General features: G+C 46.5%; 1 protein-coding gene and 1 long non-coding RNA gene across 5 annotated transcripts; one reads left to right on the forward strand and one right to left on the reverse strand.

Moving 5' to 3' along the window:
• Positions 1 to 1,464: 1,464 nt before the first annotated feature.
• On the reverse strand, positions 1,465 to 6,045 carry ITPRIPL1 (ITPRIP like 1). Of its 4 annotated transcripts, XM_042933124.1 has the most exons (3): positions 5,041 to 5,163; positions 3,241 to 4,716; positions 1,465 to 2,086 (listed from the first exon to the last, which is right to left on the reverse strand). In XM_042933124.1, exons 2-3 carry the CDS (start codon positions 4,700 to 4,702, stop codon positions 1,962 to 1,964), a joined length of 1,587 nt encoding a protein of 528 aa, XP_042789058.1. In that variant the 5' UTR covers positions 4,703 to 4,716; positions 5,041 to 5,163; the 3' UTR covers positions 1,465 to 1,961. The 4 variants fall into 4 exon arrangements, with proteins under 4 accessions (XP_042789058.1, XP_042789061.1, XP_042789060.1 ...); XM_042933127.1 differs by lacking the exons at positions 1,465 to 2,086; positions 5,041 to 5,163 and adding an exon at positions 5,828 to 6,045 and having other exon boundaries at positions 3,020 to 4,716; XM_042933126.1 differs by lacking the exons at positions 1,465 to 2,086; positions 5,041 to 5,163 and adding an exon at positions 5,560 to 5,649 and having other exon boundaries at positions 3,020 to 4,716.
• LOC122216375 lies at positions 5,602 to 24,795 on the forward strand. The gene is made up of 2 exons (XR_006200861.1): positions 5,602 to 5,689; positions 24,540 to 24,795. It is a non-coding gene; the product is annotated as an uncharacterized LOC122216375 (long non-coding RNA).
• The last annotated feature ends 890 nt before the right edge of the window (positions 24,796 to 25,685 follow it).

Genomic DNA, 25,685 nt, shown 5'->3' on the forward strand with positions numbered 1-25,685 from the left:
CCAGAAAAGCAGTACTGGGGCCATTCCCCTTCCCCATTTCACTCCTTACCAAGATCTACTTCCCCGAAATGAATGGCAAAAACCTTTAGGTGAGGAACGATACCGTTATCGGTTGGCGACCTGAACAATCTTTTGGCTTCAAATTTTCCCTGACCTTCCATCCTGCAGCTGGCTTGTATCATAATATAGTTCATGATATAAACAAGTCACTGGGACTCAACAGGCATGTAGTGCAAATGGCTTTACGTTCATTTTGGCCTCTGAGCAAATGCCTTTAATTTTTGTACGTGATACGAAACTCCTGACCTAAAGACTGGGCTAAGGACCAACAATTTCTGTCTTCTAGAATTTCTAAACAACACACCACCCTTTATCTTAATGTAGTGCTTTTAGCTTTTCAAAGCATGTTAACTCCTACATCTTGATATTCCCAAGACCATGCTGGAAGGTTGCTAGGACATGCACTTTCTTCCGGGCTCTGCCTTTTACTAGCTATGTGACCTTGAGGAAGTTGTGTACCATTTCTTTTTCTTTTTTAAATTTATTTTGAGAGAGACAGAGACAGCGCGAGTTGGGAAGGGACAGAGAGAGAATCCCAAGCAAGCTCCCCACTCTCAGCACAGAGCCCAACGCAGAGTTCAAACCCAGGAACTGTGAGATCATGACCTGAACCGAAACCAAGAGTCGGACGCTTAACCGACTGAGCCACCCAGGCGCCCCAGTGTGTACCATTTCTGTGCCTCAGTTTCCTCATAGGTAAAATGGAAGGGATAAAGCCCTCACTTCATGGCGTTATAGTGTGAGGACTAAATGAGTTACCTCACTTAGAGGTAACTTAGCATTAAGAACAGTGCCTGGACCATTGGCAATGCTCAATGAACGTTAAGTATAACCATTACTAGAACTCCTGTGGTATCCTGGGTGCCGGCCAGGAATTGTTTTAGAATAAAGCTCAGCTTCCTAAATTATCTAGAGAAGTTTCCCCTTTCATTGTAAGAGTATTCCCAGAGCACAACAGCTCTGTTCTTTCCATTACTACTTGTTTTTTCTATACTCGTTCTTAACACCCTCTGCCCCACCCAAGCTTCGCTGACTGTTCCCTTTGTTGTCTTCTGTTCGCTCCTGTTTTCTTACCTCTTACTAGACTGGAAACCACAGAGCTCTAGAACATCATACTACCTTTCAACTTGACAGATTTGTGCCTCCTACAGCTTCTGCATGTTGTTTGCAGTCTTTTAAATTGGCTGATATTTTTGTTTGGGCACCATGAAAATGAATAACATTCTGAATTATTCTTTCCTGGCTACTGGCCATGCCACTGGGAAACCTCAGGGCAGACTGGTTCAAGGTGCATTGAGAAATAGCAGGATGTACTGGATGAAGCTATCAGGAGAACATGAACATGTTGGGAACAGGCATGTGAGAATACTGGTCTTCTGTGTGTGTTATTATGTAGATTCCAACTGACACACAAAATAACTTCCTTTATTGATTCAGAACTAAAACATCAACAAATTGTTTTCTAAACAAAAAGAATATGGATGTTTCTAAAACATCAAAATCCCAACGAGCATGGAACCAACCATCACTGCATCTTAGCTTGAAAGCAGTACCTGGCACGTATCAGCAGATAACACGGAGCACAGCCATTAATGTGCGGTAGGAGCCTCAAATATTGACTCGCATCAGCTTCTGGGACATAAATTTGTAATTTAATTTTGCCATGGGAGAGGTGTGGATACAGCAAAAGCCCACCAGGCCAGCATCTAAACCCCCCTGTGATCGAGTTAAATGTGCGGCCAGGTTCTCCTCCCCAGATCTTCCTGGCATGCAGGGAAGGAACAGCATTGTTATTTCCAAAACAACCACACCCACAACTACAGTCACTTTTCTTAAGCCTCCTCATCAGGATGCCCAGGTTTTTGAAAGACGGGAAAAATCCACCAATCGTATCTTCAGAATCACGACTTTGTTGGAGCTGGACTGCTCCACAGTCCCTTCCTGTCCGACCCTGGCAACGGGCCTGGATTGTGATGATCCTGCTTTGCAAAACCGCAAACATAGTTCAAAAAACTCCCTTTGTCATCTTTGAAAAGAGAATACAAAGGCATTAACAGACTGAGAAAAAGCACGGCTACACATGGGGGTTAAACCTTTTCATTTGACAAAACAAATGGCTCCCTTTAGAAACACTAATTGTTCATCTCAGAGCCACCCGCCCCCCACCCCGCCAAAAAAAAAAGACTGTCCTCTGTAAGGGTTTTATAACATTGGTTCCAGGCTTGAGAAGCTTGTTAGATGCTGGCTATGTCATTAATTTTAGTAAATACACTAAATTTACACAATTATGAAATAGATCACCATTGACTTAATATTTGTGAATCAGTGCTAATGAATTCTTTGGGTAGTAGTGGGAGTTTTCTTTCAGATTCATAAAAACAGCTGTATTATATTCTACTTCATATATGAAAATAGGGCTAAATTAAGAAAAGGAAAACAAACATCTTGGTTATATCTTCAAATAGAGAAGGTCTGAAAAATTAGATCCTAACACACAAGCAATTGCCTTCACAGGTATTTAGGATAAAATGATGCGCTATCAGCTTGGATGTGAATTAAACTAACAGTTCAACCAGGAAACCAGGTTGCAAGGAATGTTGCTGGGAGTCATTCACAAAAAGGAATAAGCTGCGACGGAGGTATTCTCTGGTTCTCTTTCACTTCCAGTGTTGATACAAAACACAACTTCACAGGCCGCCTCTGGATTTCAACTCTAGCTGCAAGATCCTCCTATAACACCCGTTTCCCTGGGCCCTCTTTGGGTCATGCTAAAAGGCAGGAGAAGAAAACCTCAGAAGACACACTGTAGATCAGACCCTACAGGTTGGACCCCATCCTTATGAGCACTTCGGGTACCCCGTAAAGTGTCTTCGTCTATCATAGCCCCCCCACTGGCAAGGTAAACATCACACATACCACTGACGTGTCCTGAAAAATAAACTCTTTGGCAGCCTGAGGATTCAGAAATACCTTCTCCCCTTTTTTAATGGCCTTTACATTAATGTGCCCCAGCCAATGGGGCACAGGGCAGCGTTTTCACTTGGGTCAGAAGGTTGTGGAATTCTTCCACTGCCTGTGAGTGTGCCATGGGGTTTAGCACCAGGTGTTGGAAGAGATTGACAGGCTCAGCATTCCGAAATGTCTTAGGGATCGGGATGGTCAGGGGCAGGAAGGCGTTACCAATGAGGAAATGATGGAGGGACCGTTGCTGGAGGCCACGGCCCAAGAACCAGAGGATGTCCTGGAGCCGCTGGGAGAGCATGCTGTGCTGCCAGTCTGTTAGGGGCAGCCGCAGCAACAGGTGCATGAGGGCCGTTTTGAAGTGGTAAGAGGTGAGGATAGGACGAGATGCTCCCTGGGGTAAGCTCTGAAGGTCCCGGAGACTTAAAATGATCTGGAGGCACTTGAGGTGGCAGGTGTTCTCCGGAGCAAAACGCCCTACCAGCTTCAGGAACAAGTGTTCACAGGCTGCAAAGGACTCAGGCCAGTCCACACTGGTGAGCTGTTCCTGGTCAGGAGCCTGACTCACCAAGTAGACCAACGTGTCTTCCCGTTGCACCCCCAGAACCAAGTGGATCGAGAGAAAGCGGCCTGAGCGGTAGTCCAGCCTGAGCTTGCAGGAGGTGGTAGACGGTGGGAGGCTGAGCTTAAAGTCATACTTGTGGGCCACAAGGGCCCAGGCATTGCCCATCATGTTCCGGAACCACTGTACTGTCTTGCACACGTCCAGGTGGGAGCCAGTGCAGAGAGCCACCTTGATGGTGCTGCTACACTTGCTTAGGAGAGCCGAGTGATCCCTGTGGTGGTGCACCAGGCACAGCACGTCCCCCAGAATCTTCTCACGTTTGCACACACATTCCGACTCCACCAGCACAGAGCCACAGCGGCGGCCTAGGGTCGGATCCCTCATCTCCAGCACAAACATAGTGCCCTGCGGAGGGACAATGGGCACCAGGATATCAAATTTCTGAGTCTCGTGAAGGGTTCCCCATTTCTCAAAGGCAGCCCCGATGCCCAGGCAGTCCTCCAGCTGTGGGTGAGCCTCCCGGCGGCTGAGCACCCGACAGGCCTCAATGAGGTCATCCACAAAGCTCTCTACGAATTCGCAGGTGCAGGACAGATCACGGGTGACATTCTGGACGTAGTGTTTGTAAAAGGATTCCAGGGCCTCCCTCGAGGGGAAGTCAGTAAGCCAGTTATAGGAGGTGACGGGCACAACACGGACTTCCTCCTCCTCCTCATCGCTGCTGGAATCAAAGGCCGGCTCATGCTGCATGTTCTGTCGCAGGAGCTCAAAGACGAGAAAAAGGCAGAAGAGGCCAGCATTCCACAGGTTTCCCAGCAGCCAGCCCAGTGGCCCCTCCTGGCCATCAGCCTGGAATGGCCACCCCATGTCTTGCTTCCCCAACACTAACTGGTCACTGGATGTGTCTCCTCTCCAGAAGTTCTCTGCCTTCTGCTTCTGCTCAGCTGCCCGCTTTCTCTCTTCAAACTCTAGCTCCAACTGGCGCATCTCCTCGCTCATCCGCTTCTCCAGCTGCCGACTTCTGGCTAGTGTGTCCAGGTCCATCCGATCGCTGACCATCAAGGGGTGGTGAACAACATACATCACTGCCAGGAACAGAAGGCTTATCACAGCCATGGAGGCCTCTGCATCTGGAGAAGTTAGGAGGGTGGGAGTCAGTGGTGATCTTCGGGATTCATCTGCTCTCCAGTGCGTACTCCCCAGAGCCCTGGAACCCCAAATCCTGGAAGGTACTCAGGACAAACAGAAAGCTCACAGAGCTGGGCATGGACAGAGCAAGGGTCTGCCCAGGAGGTGGTCTGGGAGAAATGGGGTCAGCAAGATGTGCCACTCAGTCTTTCTGCTTTCCTTCCACATGGTGTGGGTGGTATTTAGGCTTCCAGAGTATGGACCCAGGACTGTTTTCATTCCTGTATAGAATAGGGAGGGGGACCCTTGTGGTAGGGTGGCCTCACCCGACTCATCAGTCCACCGTGGGCACCAGGAAGGCACCGTGCCCTGCTGATCCCAGAGGGCCTTCCACTGGCAGAAAGTACTGATCTTCCTGGGCAACACCTTTCCAAATCTTGCCAGGCAGCCAACCCCAGGCCCCCAGCTGTAGCATCCCACTTCTGTGACTTCACAATCCTCATTCTGCTCACCCTGTGTCATCAGACCACTCAGCCTCTCCTCCCTCATGCCCAGTGGGGCAACTGCCAGTGGGCACCAGGGAGGCACAGTCCTGCCATCCTCCTCTCCACTGATTCCTGCTGTGCTCTCTCTCTGAGGTCCTAAGGCTTATTATGCTGTATGCCCCTTCTTGGATGGGCCAGACGCAGAGGCAGGGAAGGCTCCACCTCTCAGCCCAGGAAAGTTCATGAAGAACCAGCTGCCCAAAGCCACTTGACAGTCAGCAGTCATCGGATCCTCTGCCTCCCCACCCACCACGAGGCCGGAAGCTTCTTGCATTCACCCCCACAAATTACTGGGCTTACCGAGATTACGAGATTACGAAGGACTATGCCGTGTGGGCGCTGAAGCCAGGTGGAGGGACTCTCCTCCCTTTGGAACTTGGCCTTGCTTAGTCTCACTGCCCGCTCCAGGAGCTCTGTTAAAATTTACAAGGTACCGGGCTGGGTTGTGGTTCAAAGCAGGGTGCCCCCTCCCATTCATAACTTCCCCAAATTCCACGCCCAGAGATCCCTATTCCCATCCGCCTACCCTTCTGGGGTTTCTCCCAGGACTTGGGGCCAGGTTACTCACCGTCGGTGTTAGCGGGAACACGGTCTTAAAGAGACAGTGCGGCCTGACCGCCCCCGCCTTTTTCCCGGCGGGGTGGGAGCTCCGTGTGCCTCGCCGGGGCCGCCCGGGGGAGTAGCCCCTCTCTCCTCTCCCGGGGAACGCACCATCTTGTCCGAGGGCCCGATTGCCAGTGCGCGGCCCGCCTGGGAGACCCCACCGCGCCGGGCGCCGCTCCGTGGGCGCCGCTCCGTGGGCGCGGGCCCCCGCACCGCGGATCCCGCCGTCCAGGCTCCGCCCCTCCCAAGCTCCTCCTACCCCAACCCCACCGCCCAGCGCGCAGCTGGAGCGCCGCCCTGGGGCCCCGGTGGCCCTGATCGCGTACGCGCGCCTTCTGTCCGCCGCTCCGACTCCCGCGGGGTCGTGTGCAGAGCGGAGGGGTTGTGGTCTCGGACTCACAGCCGAGGGGCGCGCACGCCCCTGGGGGTGGTGCCAGGGGCAACTGCAGTGCCGGTTGCCGGCTTCACGCAGCTCAATTCGCCGAGGATATACTTACTGGGAATTTGGAACGCACCGTACATATACAGCGAAGAGGATCGTGGCATGACTAGGAATTGACGGGTGGGGGGGACAGTGCGCGTCATTCCCTCTTCGGGCTCGTCCTGCGCAAAACGGCACAGGAGCTGAGGTGTGTCGACAAGGTCCGTAAGGTGCCTCTCACCCCCAGCCCACGCCCAGGCTCAGGTGCCTTTCCCCACCTCCTTTCTCCTGTGGAGGTGGTTGTCATTAAAGGACCAGACAGAACGCAAAGACCTGGCTTGAGGCCTTACTTGTCACTCACTACGTAGGAGTAAGAATCCTAAACCTCCGGGGTAGCTCTGTTGATGAGATGGCGTATAAAGGAAAACTTCATGAAGTGTGGAAACTGGACAAGATTTATAATACACTGAGCTATCCCAACAGAAGGGATTTCCCAGAGAGGCTGAAGAACCCCCAGCCTTCCTGTCCTGCGTCAGCTAACCAAGGAGAAAAGGAAGTGATATCTTTCCATGCTTATTAACCAAAGTCCTCCTTCCGGAAGACAGTCAAGTTTCAGGCCTCCTTATCCAGTGGCAATGTAGAGGTGGCCCCAAACAACTTGGACAGTGCTTCCAAAAACACTTATTTCCCTGTGGAGGAGGAAAGACTGTCTTCTGGCTGACCATGACTGAAGTTCCAAAGTTAATTTTTCTAAACTTGAGGGCTACTACCAGTAAGCATTAGTGCTATCAGGCAGTGACAATGAAATTTTCTATTATTTTTTTATGACAACGTTGGGATGAAAAAAATACATTTCAGGGTGTGCGAAACAATGGTGGTTAAAGCCACATGTTTAAAAATGTGTCATGATCAAATAAGGGTTTGTTTCAAAAGTGATTGTCATGTCAGAAGACATTTGCTCGCTTGCGCTCATGAAGTTGGTTGCTATAGCAGACAAACTCCAAGCTGGAGAAATATTCATCCGTGTAAATATCACACTTAAAGCAGCAAGAAGCCCTCTAGCAGTGAACATTTCTTGGCCTGTTTTTGGTGACTTTTCTTCTTCAGCATAATGTGAAGTGATTGCTGGCTTAGTGGGATTAAAAGAAAATCGAGTCACTTGACACCTTGGCATTGATGCTAATTGGTGATTGTACACAAATGACATGAGGAAACTGGCAGTGGCCACTCATTTTAACAATTGAATTCCACTGTGGTGGGATTGACCCTTGTCAAGGAAGGAAACATGGTAGTTTCCCCCCCAAATAGTTTTATTTTTATCATTGGAAAATAAGACCTAGAACGTAAGTACCTTCATAACCTATGTACGATTCTGCCTCTTGGCCTGCAAAACCTAAAGTGTGTTTGAGACTATTAGTGTTTTGGGGGGCACCTGGCTGGCTCAGTTGGAGAAGTATGTGACTCTTGATCTCAGGGTCATGAGTTCGAGCCCCACATTGGGTGCAGGGATAACTTAAATAAACAAAAGTAAAAATAAAGACTATTAGTGTTTTGGTGAGAAGAGTTGCTCAAAGAATTGAGGATGTGGGTAGAAACATCAATAATCAGTTTAGGGGCTCCTGGGTCGTTCAGTCAGTTAAGCATCCAACTCGTGATCTCAGCTCAGGTCTTGATCCCAGGGTCATGAGTTTGAGCCCCGTGTTGGGCTCTGTGCTGGGCATGAAGCCTACTTTAAAAAAAAAAGAAAAAGAAATCAATTTAAAAACAGGTCATATGATTCTGAGTGATTTTTCTTTGGCTTGATGAATCGGCAAATGTTACTAATACTGCTCAGTTATTGCTGTTTTTTGTTGTCGTTTGTTTGTTTGTTTGTTTGTTTTTGAGAGAGAGAGAGAATCCCAGCAGGGGCAGTCCCAAGATGGGCAGAGAGAGAAGTGGGGCTTAGCTGAAACGGGGCTCATGTTTTACCTGAAGGCAGACTCGTGTTCACCAGATGCAGGGCTTGAACTCACAAACCATGAGATCATGACTTGAACGGAAGTCAGATGCTCAACAGCTGAGGCACCCAGGCGCCTGAGTTGCTGCTGTTTATTCAGGAAGTCGATGCAGAGTTTGCAATTACTGAAGAATTAGACTTTATGAATAGTCTGCATGGGACAACTACAGGCAGGAATATTTCTTTAAAAAATTTTTTTTTAATCTCTATTTATTTTTGAGAGAGAGAGAGAGGAGAGACAGACTGCGACTGGGGGAGGAATGGAGAAAGAGGGAGACACAGGATCTGAAGCAGGCTCCAGGCTCTGAGCTGTCAGCACAGAGCCCAATGCGGGGCTTGAACTCATGAACTGTGAGATCATGACCTGAGCTGAAGTTGGACGCTTAACCAACTGAGCCACCCAGGTGCCCCAAGAATATTTCAAAGAAGCTGAGAAAACACTAATTCAGTACAACCTGATGTGGAATCTGTTAATATATGTTACAACTGATGGTAATAAAAAAACACGGAACAGAAAAAGGCTTAGATAGGCAAATTTACAAAGCTTGCAAAAATGTCAGGTGTTTCAAGCCTATGGTTATTCATCATATTATTCATTGGCAGGTACTTTGTGGAAAATATTTGAATCTGTCATGTATTTGTGAACCACTAGTGTCAATGGTAAACTTTGTTCATTCTCATGGACTTAAAAATCGTCAGTTCTGGGAAGTTCCATCAGAAACAGATACTGAGTATCTTGACTTGCCCTACCATCATTATCAGTTTACAATCTTTTCGAGCTTGGGGATGAGATTAAAATTTTTCTAAACAAGGGGTACCTGGGTGGCTCAGTCGGCTTAAGCATCCGACTTTGGCTCAGGTCATGATCTCACAGTTGGTGGGTTCAAGCCCTGCATCAGGCTCCGTGCTGACAGTGCAGAGCCTGCTTAGGATTCTCTTTCTCCCTCTCTCTGCCTCTGCCCCTCCCCCGCTCATGTTTCTCTCTCTCTCTCTCTCTCTCTCAAAATAAACTTAAAAAAATGTAAAACACATTTTTTTTCTAAACAAGAACTGCCCTCAGCTAGTCTTATCAAACACTGAACGACTTTGGAAATCAGCTTTTTGTTGTAGATTTGAGACTGTTTCTTAATGAAGTCAACATAAATTTACAAGTCAAAATGGCATTTACATATGAAATTTATTCTCGGACCAAATCATTTTAACAAACAGTCACAAGTAATACCAAGCTGCTTTTTACACTTCCAGCGCTGTCAAAAGATTAAACAAGAAGCAAGATGCCCATTCCTACCTAAATTTATAGCAGATATATTTTCTGAGCTCAAACTACAGTTCCAGCAGAGTTAGTCAGACATCAGTGCAAGTGGAAAGAATACTTCTATATTTCAAAATCCATTTAACTTTGCAATTGAGGATCTTCCACATAATCTTCAATTAGAAGTCATTAATCTGGGGGGCACCTGGGTGGCTTAGTTGGTTAAGCTTCCAACTTCAGCTCAGGTCATGATCTTGCCATTCGTGAGTTCAACCCCGCCTCCGGCTCTGTGCTGACAGCTCAGAGCCTGGAGCCTGCTTCAGATTCTGTGTCTCCCTCTCTCTCTGCTCTTCACCCACTCACACACTGTCTCTCTCTCTCAAAAATAAGTAAACATTAAAAAAAAATTTTTTAAAGAAGTGATTAACTGGGGGGTGCCTGGGTGGCTCAGTGGTTAAGTGTCTGATTCTTGATCTTGGCTCAGGTCATGATCTCACAGTTCACGAGACTGAGCCCCGGATCCAGCTTTGCACTAACAGTGTGGAGACTGCTTGGGATTCTCACTCTCCCTCCTTCCCTCTTTCTCTCTTCCCTACCCCACTCATGCTCTCTCTCTCTCTCTCAAAATAAATAAACATTTAAGAAAAAGAATTGATTAATCTGTAGTGTAATGACATACTAAAAAGGCAAGTAAGAATCTAATATAAGAATGAATACTTTCAATTTAATATAAATACATTCATATTAATTCATAATATGAATATGTTTAATATGAATATGTTCAAATTAATATTTAATATGTTGTGGATTAATATATCAATTTTTGTTAACTATTGAAAAACATCTTCAAAGAGGCAATACGTAATATCTCATTACATATCAACATTAACAGATGAACATTTGCAATCAATGTGGATGATAGGAAACATACACTTTGAGCCCTAATTAAGTGCCATGTTATTTCCAAAAAATAAAGGAATTCCATTCTTTTCGTTAGTAGCCCCATATTACAAAAAAAATGCACTTGATTATTATTGTACTTTGAATTTTGTCAATAGAATTTTGTGGAAATGTATTTTCTCTCTTGTTATGTAAACGCCTACATAACATCCTTGATTCTGCCTCTTGGCTGGCAAACACTAAAACGTTTACTATCTATATGGCCATTTACAGAAAAAGTCAACTGTCCTTTACTCTTTTTTTTTTTAATGTTTATTGATTCATTTTGAGAGACAGCACGTGAGCAGAGTGCAAGCAGGGAAGGGGCAGAGAGGGAGAGAGAGAATCCCAAGCAGGCTCCATGCTGTCAGCACAGAGCCAAATATGGGGCTCAAACCCACTACCGTGAGATCATAACCTGAGCTGAAACCAAGAGTCGTATGCTCTACCGACTGAGCCACCCAGGTACCCCTGTCCTTTGCTTTTAAGTAGCAAAACGTGCACATTTCCCCAAAAATTCCCCCCAAAATTTAAAGTTTTGTCTTTTTGTAAAAATGACACGTTCATTGTAAACATGCATATTCTATAGGAGGAATAGGAAAAGAAGCTACCCTCATCCCACACTACTCAGAGATAAGTGTTACAGATTTGGGGAGTACCTTCTAGGCACGATTTGTGCCAGTATTTCCAAAAATTTGCCCCTTGGAACACTAGTGGCTCAAGTTGACCCTCATCAAAAAGATTTGTATGATGTTTCTTAGTATCATTTTAAAAACTCATAAACACAAAAAAAAAATTGTGAAAAATTTGGAAAATACAGAAAAGTTAAAAAAAAAAAAACAAACATTAAAATAAAATCACCCTGAGCCTGGGTGGCTCACTCGGTTAAGCATCTGACTTTGGCTCAGGTCACGATCTCAAGGTCAGTGAGTTCCAGCCCTGCATAGGGCTCTGTGCTGACAGCTCAGAGCCTGGAGCCTGCTTCAGATTCTTTGTCTCCCTCTCTCTCTGCCCCATCCCCGCTTGTGCTCTGTCTCTTTCTGGCTCTCAAAAATGAATAAATGTTAAAAAAAAAAATTTTTTTTTTAATCACCCTTCATCCTTTGGTATCAGTTAGGATCCCCAGCAGGATTTGATTGCATACTTATGCTGGGTAATTGAGGAGGGTTTAATCAGGGAACAAGAGTTTCAGGGTTTGGGGAAAACTGCAAGGGATGATTATGGTTCCTGGAGCCAGTCCAACAGGGAGCCTCTCTCTGGGTAAGGGTGAGGCGGAGGGGGAGTGATTTGTTACCAAAACTTAAGAGGGTAACTATGTGGAGAGGATGTCTGATAAGAAAATGTGGTCTTCAGTTGAGAGGATGAAGTCAACCCTGTGGGGCACCACAGGAAGAGAGCTGAGTTCTCTCAAAACTCATTTCCTGGGGTGCCTGGGTGGCTCAGTCGGTTGAGCGTCCGACTTCGGCTCAGGTCATGATCTCACGGTCTGTGAGTTCGAGCCCCGCGTCAGGCTCTGTGCTGACAGCTCAGAACCTGGAGCCTGTTTCGGATTCTGTGTCTCCCTCTCTCTCTGCCCCTCCCCCCTGTTCACGCTCTGTCTCTCTCTGTCTCAAAAATAAATAAACGTTAAAAAAAAAAATTAAAAAAAAAAAAAAACTCATTTCCTGCTGATGCCTCCCGTTGGCCAAAACCAATTGAACAAGGGAACAAGGGAGCCTTTTGATTCCATCCTTCTGGGTCAGTGCATGCCCTGGAGCACAGAGCAGGAATGAGAAAGAGGGGGGTCTGCAAGAGCAAAGAGAGAATATACACAATGTCACAGTCAAAGGTACCCAAACCCAACGAGCACCAGTCTGTGAGCTCAAACTCAGAGATGAAGCTGCCTTAGCTACATACAAACACATTTGAATCCCACATTTAGATCCACTGCGCTGTTCTCTAAAAAGAAACAGGATTCCTTGGAGGGTGATGACACAACATGTCAAGACATCCAAAAAGTCAGGTGAGCCTATAACATCTTGCTGAGGTTAGAAAATGAGAAGCCCAGGGGCGCCTGGGTGGCTCAGTCGATTAAGCATCTGACTTTGGCTCAGGTCATGATCTCACGGTTTGTGAGTTCGAGCCCCGCGTCGGGCTCTGTGCTGACAGCTCAGAGCCTGGAACCTGCTTCTGATTCTGTGTCTCCCTCTCTCTCTGTCCCTCCCCTGCTCATGCTCTGTCTCTGTCTCAGAAATAAATAAATATTAAAAAAAAGAAAATGAGAAGCCCACTCAGACCTGTCTCAGGTGATGTTAGAAAAGGTATGAAGAGGCCACACAGAGAGAACTCCCACTGCTAGTGTGAATGGCAGATGACACATGAAAAAATGTTAATTATTGGCATAACTTGAGCCATGGATCTGTGAAAATACTTTTTAAGTGATATAAAGTTTTTGGAAAAGATTGTTGTGATGCACCCATGTGTTTTGAATATTTTTACCAAAATTAAATCACTATATAAGTCTTAGACTCATGTTTTGGTCATTACACAATAAACCTATAAAAATTTAGGAATATGCTGTATGTATAAAAAATAGAATGTGTAAGTCCACATTAAAGTGGGAAATAGACAAGGGGCGCCTGGGTGGCTCAGTCAGTTGAGCATCTGACTTTGGCCCAGGTCATGATCTCACGTTCATGGGTCTGAGCCTAGCAACGTGCTCTGTGCTGACAGCTCCGAGCCTAGAGCCTGCTTCAGATTCTGTGTCTCCCTCTCTCTCTGCCCTTCCCCTACTCATTCTCTGTCTCTGTCTCTGTCTCTGTCTCTCTCTCTCTCTCTCTCTTAAAAATAAACATTAAAAAAATTTTTTTTTTATAAAGTGGGAAATAGACCATTGTCTGGTAAGTGAACAAAAAAGCAGGTTACAAAAGCATGCTGTGGTTTAATCCCTTGCGTGTGTATTACATGCCTAAGAAAAAGTTTCAAAGGGTGGATTCCAAAATAACTTACAGTGATCCTCTGAGGATGGAGAAATTGATTACAAGTGACTTTTACCTCTCTCTATGCCTTTTTTGAGCTATATAACAACGAACAGGTAGTATTTTCACATTGTAAAAATACCGTTCAGACAGTGCCCAGTTAATGAATGAATGGGATCTGTGCTCAAAGATCTGGCGTGTCTTAGTTGAATAGAGCTCAACTTGCAGTTTCTAAAGAAGCAGGGGCTCCCACGCTGACGTGTTTAACCCAGGATCCGATTTGTGCTCGGGCGGCGTCCTCGCGGTTCCGGAGACCCGGCAAGGGGCTTCCTCGCCCGGTCAATTCACTGGGCGCCACGAGGGCCCTCCCCGAAACCGAAACCGGGACAGCGCCGCAGCCACCGTAACTGTCCCCGCAGCCGCCAAGGCGCAGCCATGCTCCCGCCGCCTTTCCGCCCTCTCCAGGCTCTCAGCCCCACCCCCCTGCCCCGTCCAATCCCCCGCGACACATCGGTTAGAGCGAGCGACTTTGGGGGTCACAATGGTTGCCATTGTGGCGCGGGCGCATGGTTGCCAGACCCTGGAGAGCCTATGAAAGAGGATCTGGGCCAGCACTTCGCTCCATGTCACATGCAGATGGGTGATAAGTGGGTAGATGCCGTAGATGGAGAGAAGGTATATTAGTTTCCTGGGGCTGCCACACATTTTTGGTGGCTTAATACAATAATACAATAAAAAAAAATGATCCACTCTGGGGCACCTGGGTGGCTCAGTCGGTTACAGCTTCGGCTCAGGTCATGATCTCACCGTTCCTGAGTCTGAGCCCCACACTGGGCTCAGCCCTGACAGCCAGCCGAGCCTGCTTGGGATTCTGCCTCCCTCTCTCCCTGCCCATCCCCTGTTGCTCTCACTCTTTTTTCAAACATAAATGAACATCGGAAAAAAAAAAAAAAAATTATCCACTCACAGTTCTGGAGGCCAGAAGTCCAAACTGAAGGCACTGGCGGGGCCATGCTTCCTCTGAAGGGTCTAGAGAAGAAGCCTTCCTTGCCTCGGGGTTTCTTACTTTGTAGTGGGATCATTCTGATCTGCAACTCCATCTTTATATCTCCTTCTGTGTCCCCTTCTCTGTCTCCTACAAGGAGGCTGTCTTTGGATATAGGCACCAACCTAATGCAGTATGGTCTCATTTTTATCTTTACCTTAATCACACCTGCAAAGACCCTATTTTCAAATAAGGTCTCATTCCTAGGTTCCGGGTGGACGTGAATCTTCCGGGCGGTGGGGACACTATTTAACTCAGTACAGACATGTACTATCTGTATAGGTCTACACAGATAGATGGATTAAAAGGCAGACCCTGGATTGGGGGTGGTATGAGAGGCTGAATTGTGTCCCCCTAAAACTCTATGTTGAAGACCTAACCCTCAGTATCTCAGAATGCAACTCTATTTGGAAATAGGATCCTTGCAGATCGACGATCATGTTAAGATGAGGTCATCAGGGTAGGTCCTAATCCAGTATGACTGGTGTCTTTATAAAAAGGGAACCACCTCACACCCTTAGGATGGCTACCATAAGAAGCAAGAGAGAGAGAGAGAGAGAGAGAGAGAGAGAATTATAAGTGTTGGTGAGGATGTGGAGAAACTGGAACCCCTCTACACTGTTGGCAAGAATGTAAAAGGGTGCAACCACCGTGGAAAACAATGGAAGTTCCTCAAAAAAATTACAAATAGAACAACCAGATGATCCAGCAATTCCACTTCCGGGTCGGTACCCCAAAGAAGTGAAAGCAAGGTCTTGAAGGGATATTTGTATATCCACGTTCATTATAGCATTGTTCTCAATAGCCAAAGGGCAGAAGCAACCTATGTGTCCATTTGGAACAGTCATACAAAATTATCTTGACCCAGAGTGGAGGGCTGAGAGATCCATGGGCAAGCCCTGGCTCTGCCACCTGCTTGTTCTGTAACGTGGGCAAGTCACTTCCTGTCACTCTGGTCCTGGGCTCCTGATGTGTAAACACTGGGCCTGAATGGACCTCTTCCAGCTGGCATAGCTTTCATCTATTGAAAACAATGGCCCCAGTGTACCAGCCAGGCAAGAGCATGCCTTTCGTGCCTCAGACTCATTCAGCCTCAAGAACTGCGGGGGCCAGTTCCCCCAGGGTGGCCCGGGGACACTGATGTCAGATCTGTGATGTCAGCACCACACACTGGCTAAAAGGACCCATGCCCCCAGTCTCTCTCAAGTTGTAACCAAATGGTTGCCTGAAAAGACACCAGAGGCTGAGATGAGGGTCCCTTCTCTGCTTTCCTACATATGATGCAATCAACCTTGTGCCTGGCACCCACCAAGCAGGCCTTGCCCTCACCCCATCTGCCTCCCAGAGCACATGCGTTCCTCCTCACTCAGCCAACCCAGAGTCCCTGAGGCTCCTAGCTAGGCTGGAACTGGCCTCAATTTGGCCTCCCAGAGTACGGCCTCCTCCTGCTCTGTCTTCTCTTGTTCTCAAGGATGGCCCCGCTTGTCAGAGCCCTGCTCTCCCTGGTTCCCAATCTGCCATTCTGCCCTGGACTGTGGACTGATGCCTGACTTGGTCCTGAATGTTAACACATGGCATTTGCAAGGACATTCCCTTACACCTAGGCACTAGCTAGATTCTAATTTCTCTCTACAAAGGGTATCTGCAAAAAAAAATTTTTTTCCCATCTCGGGTTATTTACTTGAAAAAATATATATATATCTGGTTGGTGACATTTTCTCAGACTCTAAAATTGTAACACACATGTTATAGTAATTATATGAATCTTTATGGGACCACAGGAAGTGAATACTAAGGTTGGGCAGTCCTGGCAAATCCAGGTGAATGGTCAACGGGACTATGATCTCAACAGTGGAATTCCTTGCTGATCCCCAAACCCTGGACTTTGCCCCATCCCCTATTCACTTACTTCCCAAAAACTCCCTCTCCTGTCTTCTGGGTCTAAGTGTCTCCTCGGTGAGTGTCTCCCAGCACCCAGCCCTCGAAACAAGCAGGCGTCACATTTTAGGGAATGAATCGATGGCTTTGGACAACCACTCTCCCCAATCCAGTCAGTGTCCCTTTCTTGTCTTTTTTACCCCATCAGACACTCCACTCCAGCGAGGCCTTTGGCTTCTGTCCTCAAAGTGCATTGTTATAGCACTCCTTGCTATGAAGGAGACACAAATTATCTGAGTTGGGAAAGAAGGAGGAGAAGGGGAAGAGGGACATAGAAAGGTTAGAGGCTAGGGTGAGTCCTGATGGAGGGGCCCATCATTGCTCTACCTAAAACCCCCAGAGGGGGCCAAAGGGGAAAAAAATCATTTCCCCCCTACCCTTCTAAGTTCTCTGTGCGGGACCTTGTAATAAGACAGATTAACAAGAGAAAGAATTACATAATTGTATTAACATGCATACTTCATGTATGCATTAGGAGACACCTAGGAAAAAATGAGTAACTCTCCAAGATGGCTTAGAACTCAGGCTTAGGGGCACCTGGGTGGCTCAGTCAGTTGAGCATCCAACTCCTGATTTCAGTTCGGGTCATGATCTTATAGTTCATGGGATCGAGCCCCACATCAGGCTCTGCAAGCTCTCTCTCTCTCACTCTCTGCTCCTCCCCCACTCACTCACTCTCTTAAAAATAAACATTAAAAAAAGAACAACAACTCAGGCTTAAATACCACTTATCAGACAAAAGAAAGAAGGGTGTGGCAGAGGCCAGTTATGGGAGATGACCAGGAAGAGTACAGAAAACAAGAGTGAGGTTTGTTCTGCATTTAAGTGCCTTCTTCATTAGTAAGAGTTTATGTTAATTAAAAGCAATTTTTAAAATTTTTATTCATTTTTGAGAGGGGAGAGGGGCAGAGAAAGGGGGGGGGGGGACACAGAATCTGAAGCAGGCTCTGGGCTCCAAGCTGTCAGCACAGAGGCCAACGTGGGGCTCGAACCCATGAACCGTGAGATCATGACCTGAGCTGAAGTCGGACACTTAACTGACTGAGCCACCCAGCCTCCTCAAGAGTATATTTTAAAGTCATTCTTCTCTTCCTGGTTCAGAGAGGGAGATGCCTTTATAAGTGGAGTTTTCTTTTATAAATATAGATTTCTCTTACAAAAGGGAAACTTCGACTCTATTTTCAGAGCTTCTCCTTTGCCTGCTATTTCTCAAAAATTATCAGCTCAAAATTTTCCTAATGCCAAAGATATCCTAACATATATTTTTGGGTGGTACTTTCTGGTCTTCTATGGAGTGAAGGGGATCCTGATAGTTTGAACATAAGAGAGCTGGAGAGGGGCTGCACAAGATCTCTGCTGTGTGTAAAGAGACCTGGGGACTGCTCCAGCAAGCTTCCACGGGCCCTCAAAGGAGTGGAAGTGGCAGAGGGCATGCAAGAAGGTAGACCTCTGGAGCCCAGAGCTGTACCCGGGACCTGCATGAGCCAGCAGATGGGAGCAGAGGGCCAAGGAGTGAGTTTCTTCCAAGAACTTGGGTGCAGCCTTGGAGAAAGGGGTTGTGGGAAGTATAATAAAAAACAAAATCATCTTCCAACCCAGAACACCTCTCCACAAAGGTATTAGGACAAAAAAAAAACCCAGTTTTGTTATTAAATAAGCATTAAATCAGTGAAGGAAATCAGAATGTCACCCCAAAACATACTTTTAACATAAAAATTACGTTGAGCTGAAGGCAATTAAGAAGCAAAAAATGCAGTAAAATCTCTCTCTACACTTCCCCCTTTCTGACTAAAGGCAGGACATAAACTCCCCTCTTACTGAGGACAGACTTATCAGCCCAGAGACAGCACCAGAGGAACCTGCAAGCACACCTCACTTCATGAGTTTCCTCCTGTACATTTACCTTCATTAGCTTCCTCCTGCCCTTGGAAGCTTAAAAATGCTTTCCTTTGGGGGCGATTGGGTGGCTTAGCTGGTTAAGCATCTGACTCTTGATTTCAGCTCAAGTCATGATCTCACAGTTCATGAAATCAAGCCCTATGTCGGGCTCTGCACTGACAGTGGAGATCCTGCTGGGTATTCTCTCTCTCTCTGCTTCTCTCTGTCTCTGAAAACAAAACAAAAACCTGCTTTCCTTTGTCCTGTCATTTCTCCACAAATTGATTGTTCTTTATTGAAGGTGCTTCATAAGCTAGAGTTCTAAGCCTCCACTTCGAGTTACTCTTTGTGTAGGTTTCTTCAACTATACAAATTAAGAAACTTTTTGTTTTGTTAGCATCCCATTTGAAAAATCCAAGAGGGGTAGAAGTAAAATTTTGCCTGCCCTACCCCAGAATGTGTGCTACCTCCCTTGACGTTTGAATTTTTTTTAAGTAGGCTCCATGCCCAGGGTAGGGCTTGAACTAGACAACTGCCCCGCACCCCCACCCCCCAATCATGAATGCCAGTCAGGTGTCCCAATGTTTGCATTTCATAAAGATAGCTCCCAGGCCCCTGATGAAACATTCCCGAGCTGTGAGACTGGCCAGAGTACTAGTGGCTTGGTCATTATAAAGATTTACGTACAGGGGTGCCTGGGTGGCTCATTCAGTTAAGTGTCCACCTTTGGCTCAGGTCATGATCTTGTGGTTCATGAGTTCAAGCCCAGCATCAGGCTCTCTGCTGTCAGCACAGAGCCCACTTCAGATCCTCTGTCCCCCCACCCCAACCCTGCTCTCTTCCCCTCCCCTGCTCATGCTCTCTCTCTCAAAAATAAATATTTAAAAAAAAGATTTATGTACACTGAAGAGGACAGAGAAAGACATTCTGAAAAGAAAGGGAGTGGGAGAAGTCTCTCATCAACAAGGAGAATTAAGCCTCTTATTTGTAATTTGTGTCTGGCCTTATGGGGTCCTGACTGAGCCGACCGACACTTGCCTGGGCTTGTCCTGAATTGACCAGGGTAATTTCTGCCACATAATGGGATGGAAACTTAAGCCAGGAATTCAATGTAAGTGGAGACATTTTTTTAAAGTGGATTTTATTTTTGCACCTCTGAATTCCTGCTGTACACCGTTTAAAGCATTTGAAGCTAAATGAGGTTTAATTCTCACAAAAGTACACGGCTTCTGACTGGGAAGAGGTATGGGAGCTACCTCTCAGGGAGATAAGTAGACACCTGCCTTCGCTCTGACACCTGGGCAGAGGACACGGCCCAGCAAGTGGCAGTCACATTCCTGTCCCTGCAAACACCCGCCAGTCACACCTTGGGCAGGAGCCCTGCCTAATACCTTGGCTCCCACTGCTTCTTGGCTAAAGTCCAGGTGCCCACCCTGACTCAGGCCCCGGCGATGTATCCTAGTCCATCCTGACCCCTGGGCCACTCTGAGTTCCTTTTGTTCCTTGAGAGCACCAGGCTGTTCCCTCTGGTGAAATCCTGCTTACCCACCAGGTGCAGCTGGAAGGACATGGCCTCTGGGGGCCTTCTGTGACTCTCCCAGGACTGGGTTAGGTGCCCCCATCATGTGCCATCCCTTCCATCACCCCCCGAGAGAAGCTCTTTCTGTCCATCTCTGCTGCCTAACAAAATGGGCACCAATTAGAGCTGAACGAATGGATGGTGGGCAGGTGGGTGGCCAGGGCCTCTCTCACCCAGGGCAGCCCACACCTGGTTGTCTCTCATGCCCAGTAGCGTGCAGTGAGGTCTACCTGATGAGAAGGAGGGGCTAGGCAGGGTCCGGGAGCTGATCTGTGTATGTTGTATCCAGCACACTCTGCTTGGCTTCCTGGGCCAGTGCATTCTGTCAGATGCAGAGCTGCTTCTTGGCTCACGTGGGGAAAAGGATGGATGCACAGACAAAAGGACAGAGGGACAAGTTGGGGGGTATGCATCAGGGCCACAACCTCCATCCCGGGGGCTCCCTGTATCTTTCCGCTCTTTTCATCTGCCCTGGCAGGGATGGCCAGGCCAGGCCAGTGACCAGAAGGGTGACTAGGAGAGTGCTTGACTCACCCTGGACCTATCCAGCATGACAGAGCCCAGAACCTGGGCACAATTAAAAAAAAAAAAAAATTTTTTTTTAACATTTATTCATTTTCGAGAGGCAGAGCACAAACGGGGGAGGGGCAGAGAGAGAGGGAGACGCAGAATCCGAAGCAGGCTCCAGGCTCCGAGCTGTCAGCACACAGCCCGACACAGGGCTCGGACCCACGGACTGTGGGATCGTGACCTGAGCCAAAGTCGGATGCTCCACTGACTGAGCCACCCAGGCACACCTGGGCACAATTTTAGAGCCACGGGGGAGAGGCAGGATGGCCTGTGGGAACCAAACACGGCACCCGGCCACACAGCCCTTAGAGCTATGTGTGCACACACGTGCATACATGCACTTGATATGTCCGTGAGCATGTACACCTGGTCCTTCCTCCCTCCCACCCCCACCCCCCGTCTGCTCACACCTGGTGCCCATCTAAGTTTGTAGCTGGCGGCATGTATATCTGGGTCCAGCTATGTGTCTCCAAGCATGCGTGTGGACGGACACACGAGTCTGAGGGGCAGGAACCAGGCAGAGTCCCACTCTCAGGCCAGCCTGCGTAAGGGTAGATGTTTGCCTGACCCCAGCATGTCTCCATCTGCAACTGATCCTCACAGAGTACAGACAGCTCAGCTGTTGACGGTTACAGAAATGTCAGATCAGCTTTCGGCTGGGTTTTGAAGAGAGATATGGCCCTGGAAAGAGCCAAATTCAGTTTGCTTAATAGTAAACTGAAACACGAACAGGGTCTTCTAGGTAAAGACTGGACCATTAGGACCTGAGTCTTTGACAGAGGTCTCATGTGTTGTCAGCACCTGCGCTCCCTCCATTAATTACTTGTGGAGACACTGTTGTATTAGGCAGGACTTACTGTAGGCAACTTGAGTTCGTCTCAGTAGGTGAAGGGGTAAGTAAGGCAGGGCTTACTCCATTAATTTTGACTAAAATGGTCCCTTTTGGATAGAATTAGCACTCTATAGGGAAGGAGAAACTTTTCCTTTTACACTCTTAGGTTCTGTACCCAAGTCCTGCAAATTAAACTAACAAAAGACAGATTAGTAGGAGAAAAGGTATATAAGTTTTATTGTATGTGCATGGGGGCTTCACAGAAAAGAAATGAAAAACCCAAAGAAGCTGTTAGATTCTGGCACTTGATATACTATTTTAAAAAAGGGATAAGTTATGGAAAAGAGACAAGACAAAGGAAAGGGGGGATGGCTCCTAGGGGCTGTAAATTGTGGGGAGGTGACTAGGAAATAATTGTGGGCAGATCAGGGTTGTTTAGGAAGATCTGTTCTGCAGACTCCTCTCTGCAATCTCCAGTCTTGTTATGGGAGAGGGAACACTTTTACAAATGGAAATTTACGTTCTGCGTTTTGGCAGAAAGGGTTAGAGCAGAGTTCTTTTTTTTTTTTTTTTTTTAATGTTTATTTATTTTTGAGACAGAGAGAGACAGAGCATGAGCAGGGAAGGGGCAGAGAGAGAGGGAGACACAGAATCTGAAGCAGGCTGCAGGCTCTGAGCTGTCAGCACAGAGCCCGACGCAGGGCTCGAACTCACGAACTGTGAGATCATGACCTGAGCTGAAGTCGGACGCTCAACCGACTGAGCCACCCAGGCGCCCCTAGAGCGGAGAGTTCTACCTGTGTCCACTGTTTCTCAATTGCCTTCAGCTCTAAATAATCCTTATGCCACACTGGCATATTTTGGGGTGGCATGTTCTGGACCCCTTCAACTGCATTAGCTGAACAGAGCATCGCAAACCTACATACTTTTGGCACTTTGTTTTTATATGGTATAGAGAAGCTAAGTACATTCAGGTCTGTTAATAAGCATGAAAAACTGTACTATAAGCAAACACGTTTCTGTTCATAAAATTTGCTAGTTTACTCATACAGAATGCTGGCATGTGACAGTTCACTACTGTCTACTATTTTCTCTGTAAGAGAAAGGCTACAAACAGTTAAAAATCATAACTAGTACATATAGTTAAAACTACTAGAAATAATAAGGATGAAGAAAAACGACCGCGCATGAAGAGTATGCAAGAAAAGTAGGATATATTTATCGATAAGGAAAGGTATGAAGTTTGAAGGATGTGTTTTTGTTCTGGGAAAAAGAGAGGTATTTTATTTTAAAATAGAATGACTGGTTGCTCCAGAATGAAAAGAGGAAAATGTAGAAAAATAGACAAATACTTGAATGAATATAGGAAAACTGTAAAAGGTTTGCAGAAAATAGACCTTATCTCATGTAGTCAAGCTGAATAAGACTTGAATGGATTTGTTTCAAGGTCTTAAAAAAAAAAAAAAAAGAGCTTTAACCACAAAAATACACTGGTGCAAATACATTTGGTTTTCTCTCTGTTAGAATGACGATGTTTCCTTAGAATATCATTCTGCTCTTAAGAGATTGTAAAAGCTTTCTTCTGAACCTTTTGAGTCATCTGCCTAGGACACCAAGATCTTAATCAGAATAATTTCAGGTGCTTTACGCTAACCTTTATCATATCTTTGACTATTTAAGAGAACCAAGACTTCCCACATTGAAAAGGGCTAACGTGTTTTACATTTTTGACAATTTCATCTTCCCCAAATCAAGTCCTAAATGAAGTTTGTTTGACCTCAGACTAACTTTGGAATTTCCTAGAGAGTTCCTGGAAAATCTCAAAGGCTCTGTTCTTTCACTTTGTAGACAAACAGATGTTCGAGTAATTAGGTTTCTTTGATTTGTTAAATTGCATAAAAGGGCGTTGTCAAATAGAAGTTTTAACCTTCCTAGATTTGCTTGGGTAAATATTATTAATGTAAATATTTTGGAAATTGTATAACATTTACAAAAATTTGTCAATACCTTTGCTAACCATGGTATGGCCTAATATAATGCCATTAGTCCAAATCCTGGTTATTTTTGTTATGTGTCACAGATGCAATGGCATGTTCTTATCAAATGAACTCTCATGATCTTTAGAAGTCAACAGGTTCATTGAACTCCTAACCCAGGATCAAATGGAACAAGAATTGATTACATGGGGGGCACCTGGGTAGCTCAGTCAGTTAAGCATCTCTTTTTTTTTTCCTTAAGGTTATTTATTTATTTATTTTGAGAGAGAAGAAAGGGAGAAGGGGAAGCCCAAGCAGGGCTCTGTGCTGTCAGGGCAGAGCCCGATCTCACGAGCTATCAGATCATGACCTGAGCCGGATGCTTAACCATCTGAGCCACTCAGGTGCCCCAAACATTTGACTTTTGATCTTAGCTCAGGTCTTGATCTCAGGGTCATGAGTTCAAGCCCCAAACTGGGCTCCTCGCTGGGTGTGAAGGCTACTTAAAAAAAATAAATTGATTAAATGGAACTGAGTTAACAGATTAAAGGATGATTATGGCTATTTTTTAGAACACTGCTAATGCTTTAATGTTCTCTTTTCCAGACATAAGGAATCCCTTTCACTTAAACTGTCTATAACTTACAATAGTTAAGTAGATTATACTTTTGTAAGATAAAGCACTTACCTTTTCTCCCTCTCTGATCCCTTGAGAATTTGGAAACTCTTATTGAATATTCTTATTTCTATGGCAATATAACTACTTGAATAAGTTCAATAAGAACTGTTCTTGTAACAGGACATAATTGGTTAGATTTGGATAACATTAGTTAAATATCCAAGGTTTTGAGTGAATGTCATATTTCAGAATGATGAAGAGAATCAGATAGGACCATACGGTTCTAAGAAACCAGGTTTAACTTTATAGAGCCAATGCTTACAAGGTGTTCTGGGAAAAATCATCCTGATACCTGGCTTACAGGGTTCCCAGTCTTCTCCCATTCCCCTGACTTGGCATCACTGAAAGCTAAACCTGCCTTCTTCCAGAAGCCTGCAAGCTAAAGGTGGGGAATTTGACATAAACGTCAAAGAAATCACCATCGTGCCTGCTGCTGAGAAACTTCACCAGATCACCCCGTACCATCACCAAAGACATTCAGACTGAAGATCAGGGAATTTCTTGGATTGCCAGTCCTGTCCTCAAGCCCAACATCTGGAAAATCTCAACTGGCAGATCTCTGGACTCAGAAACTGGGTTTCCAACCATTAACTTTTTTTCCTTTTATTTTTATAGAAATTCCTCTCAGTAAATGCCTGAATGCACACCCCATCCAGCACATACCCTCTACCCCTAACTCCAAATAGATGGTACAGCCGATCCTTAATGAGCAAAAGGCAACCAAGTGAGAACACGGACTTCTTTTCAGGGGAAAGAAGAATGTCACTCCTTTCCTTGGACGAGAGGGGGATTGATAAAGAGTCTCTCTCTGACCAAATTTGAATCAGGCTCCTCTGAGCTCTTTCCAACAAGGCCTTGACTTTTGGACTTCCGTGCTCATCTTTGCATTGTCTAATTTCATAAGCACTCTCCTAAGTTCGTTTAGCCAGAATCTCCAGCTTCCGTGTCTGGTTGATCTCAATAGCTGATCAGGTTTCTCAGCCTCCACCCCCCCCCCCCCAGATGATGTCTGATTATCTTGGCCTGCTGCCTTCAGCAAGAGTCCTGTTAGGTAGGTTAGCCAGGATCCCACTGACCCCTGCTGTTTCCTCTTAGTTATTTTCCATCCCCTGATCCCTACCCCGCTCCTTGGCTATAAATTCCCCCTTGCCCATGCTGCATTCAGAGTTGAATCCATTCCGTCTCCCCCAGTGCAAGACCCCATTACAGTGGTCCTGATACCCATTGCCCTGGTCCCCCCCCCTTGAGTAAAGTTGGCCTTACTGTTCTTTAACAAGTGTCATGAAGAATCTTCTCTTTAGCACACTCCTCCTTCCCTCTGAGGGAGAGAGCCTCGCCCCTATGGCTCCTCCTCCTCCATTCCTGGGAAGGACCTAGGTGCCCCTGCCTGAGGAATATGCTCCTGATCATCTCCTACTCAGGGTTCCCCTGTCTGCTATCTTATTCCCAGTGTGGGTCCCTAGGGCTCCTTCTAGAGACACGCCAGTGTTTGGGCTCTGGCCCCAGGACATTGTGGCTCTCTGTGCCCTGGCCACATTTCTTTAGGCCCTGGGCCCCTCAGTCGGCTGTCCCCACGTGCTACATGCAGCCCTTGCCAGAGGCTGCTGTCTAGCACTGGCTGAGAGCCTGGCAGGACTGAGCACGCCAGAGCCCAGGGGCTCAGAGACACTGGCCTGGCCTGACAGATGTCCATACTCTCAAGTCCTATCTCCTGTCCCTGAGTCCCTTTGGGCGAGTTAGAGCCGGCTGCTAGGTCCAGGT

This window comes from Panthera leo, chromosome A3 (genome assembly GCF_018350215.1).
Source record: "Panthera leo isolate Ple1 chromosome A3, P.leo_Ple1_pat1.1, whole genome shotgun sequence".
NCBI lineage: Eukaryota > Metazoa > Chordata > Mammalia > Carnivora > Felidae > Panthera > Panthera leo.

Bases quoted from the DNA above. Each gene is read 5' to 3' on its own strand.
- ITPRIPL1 (XM_042933127.1), bottom strand. From the start codon at position 4,702: ATGGCTGTGATAAGCCTTCTGTTCCTGGCAGTGATGTATGTTGTTCAC.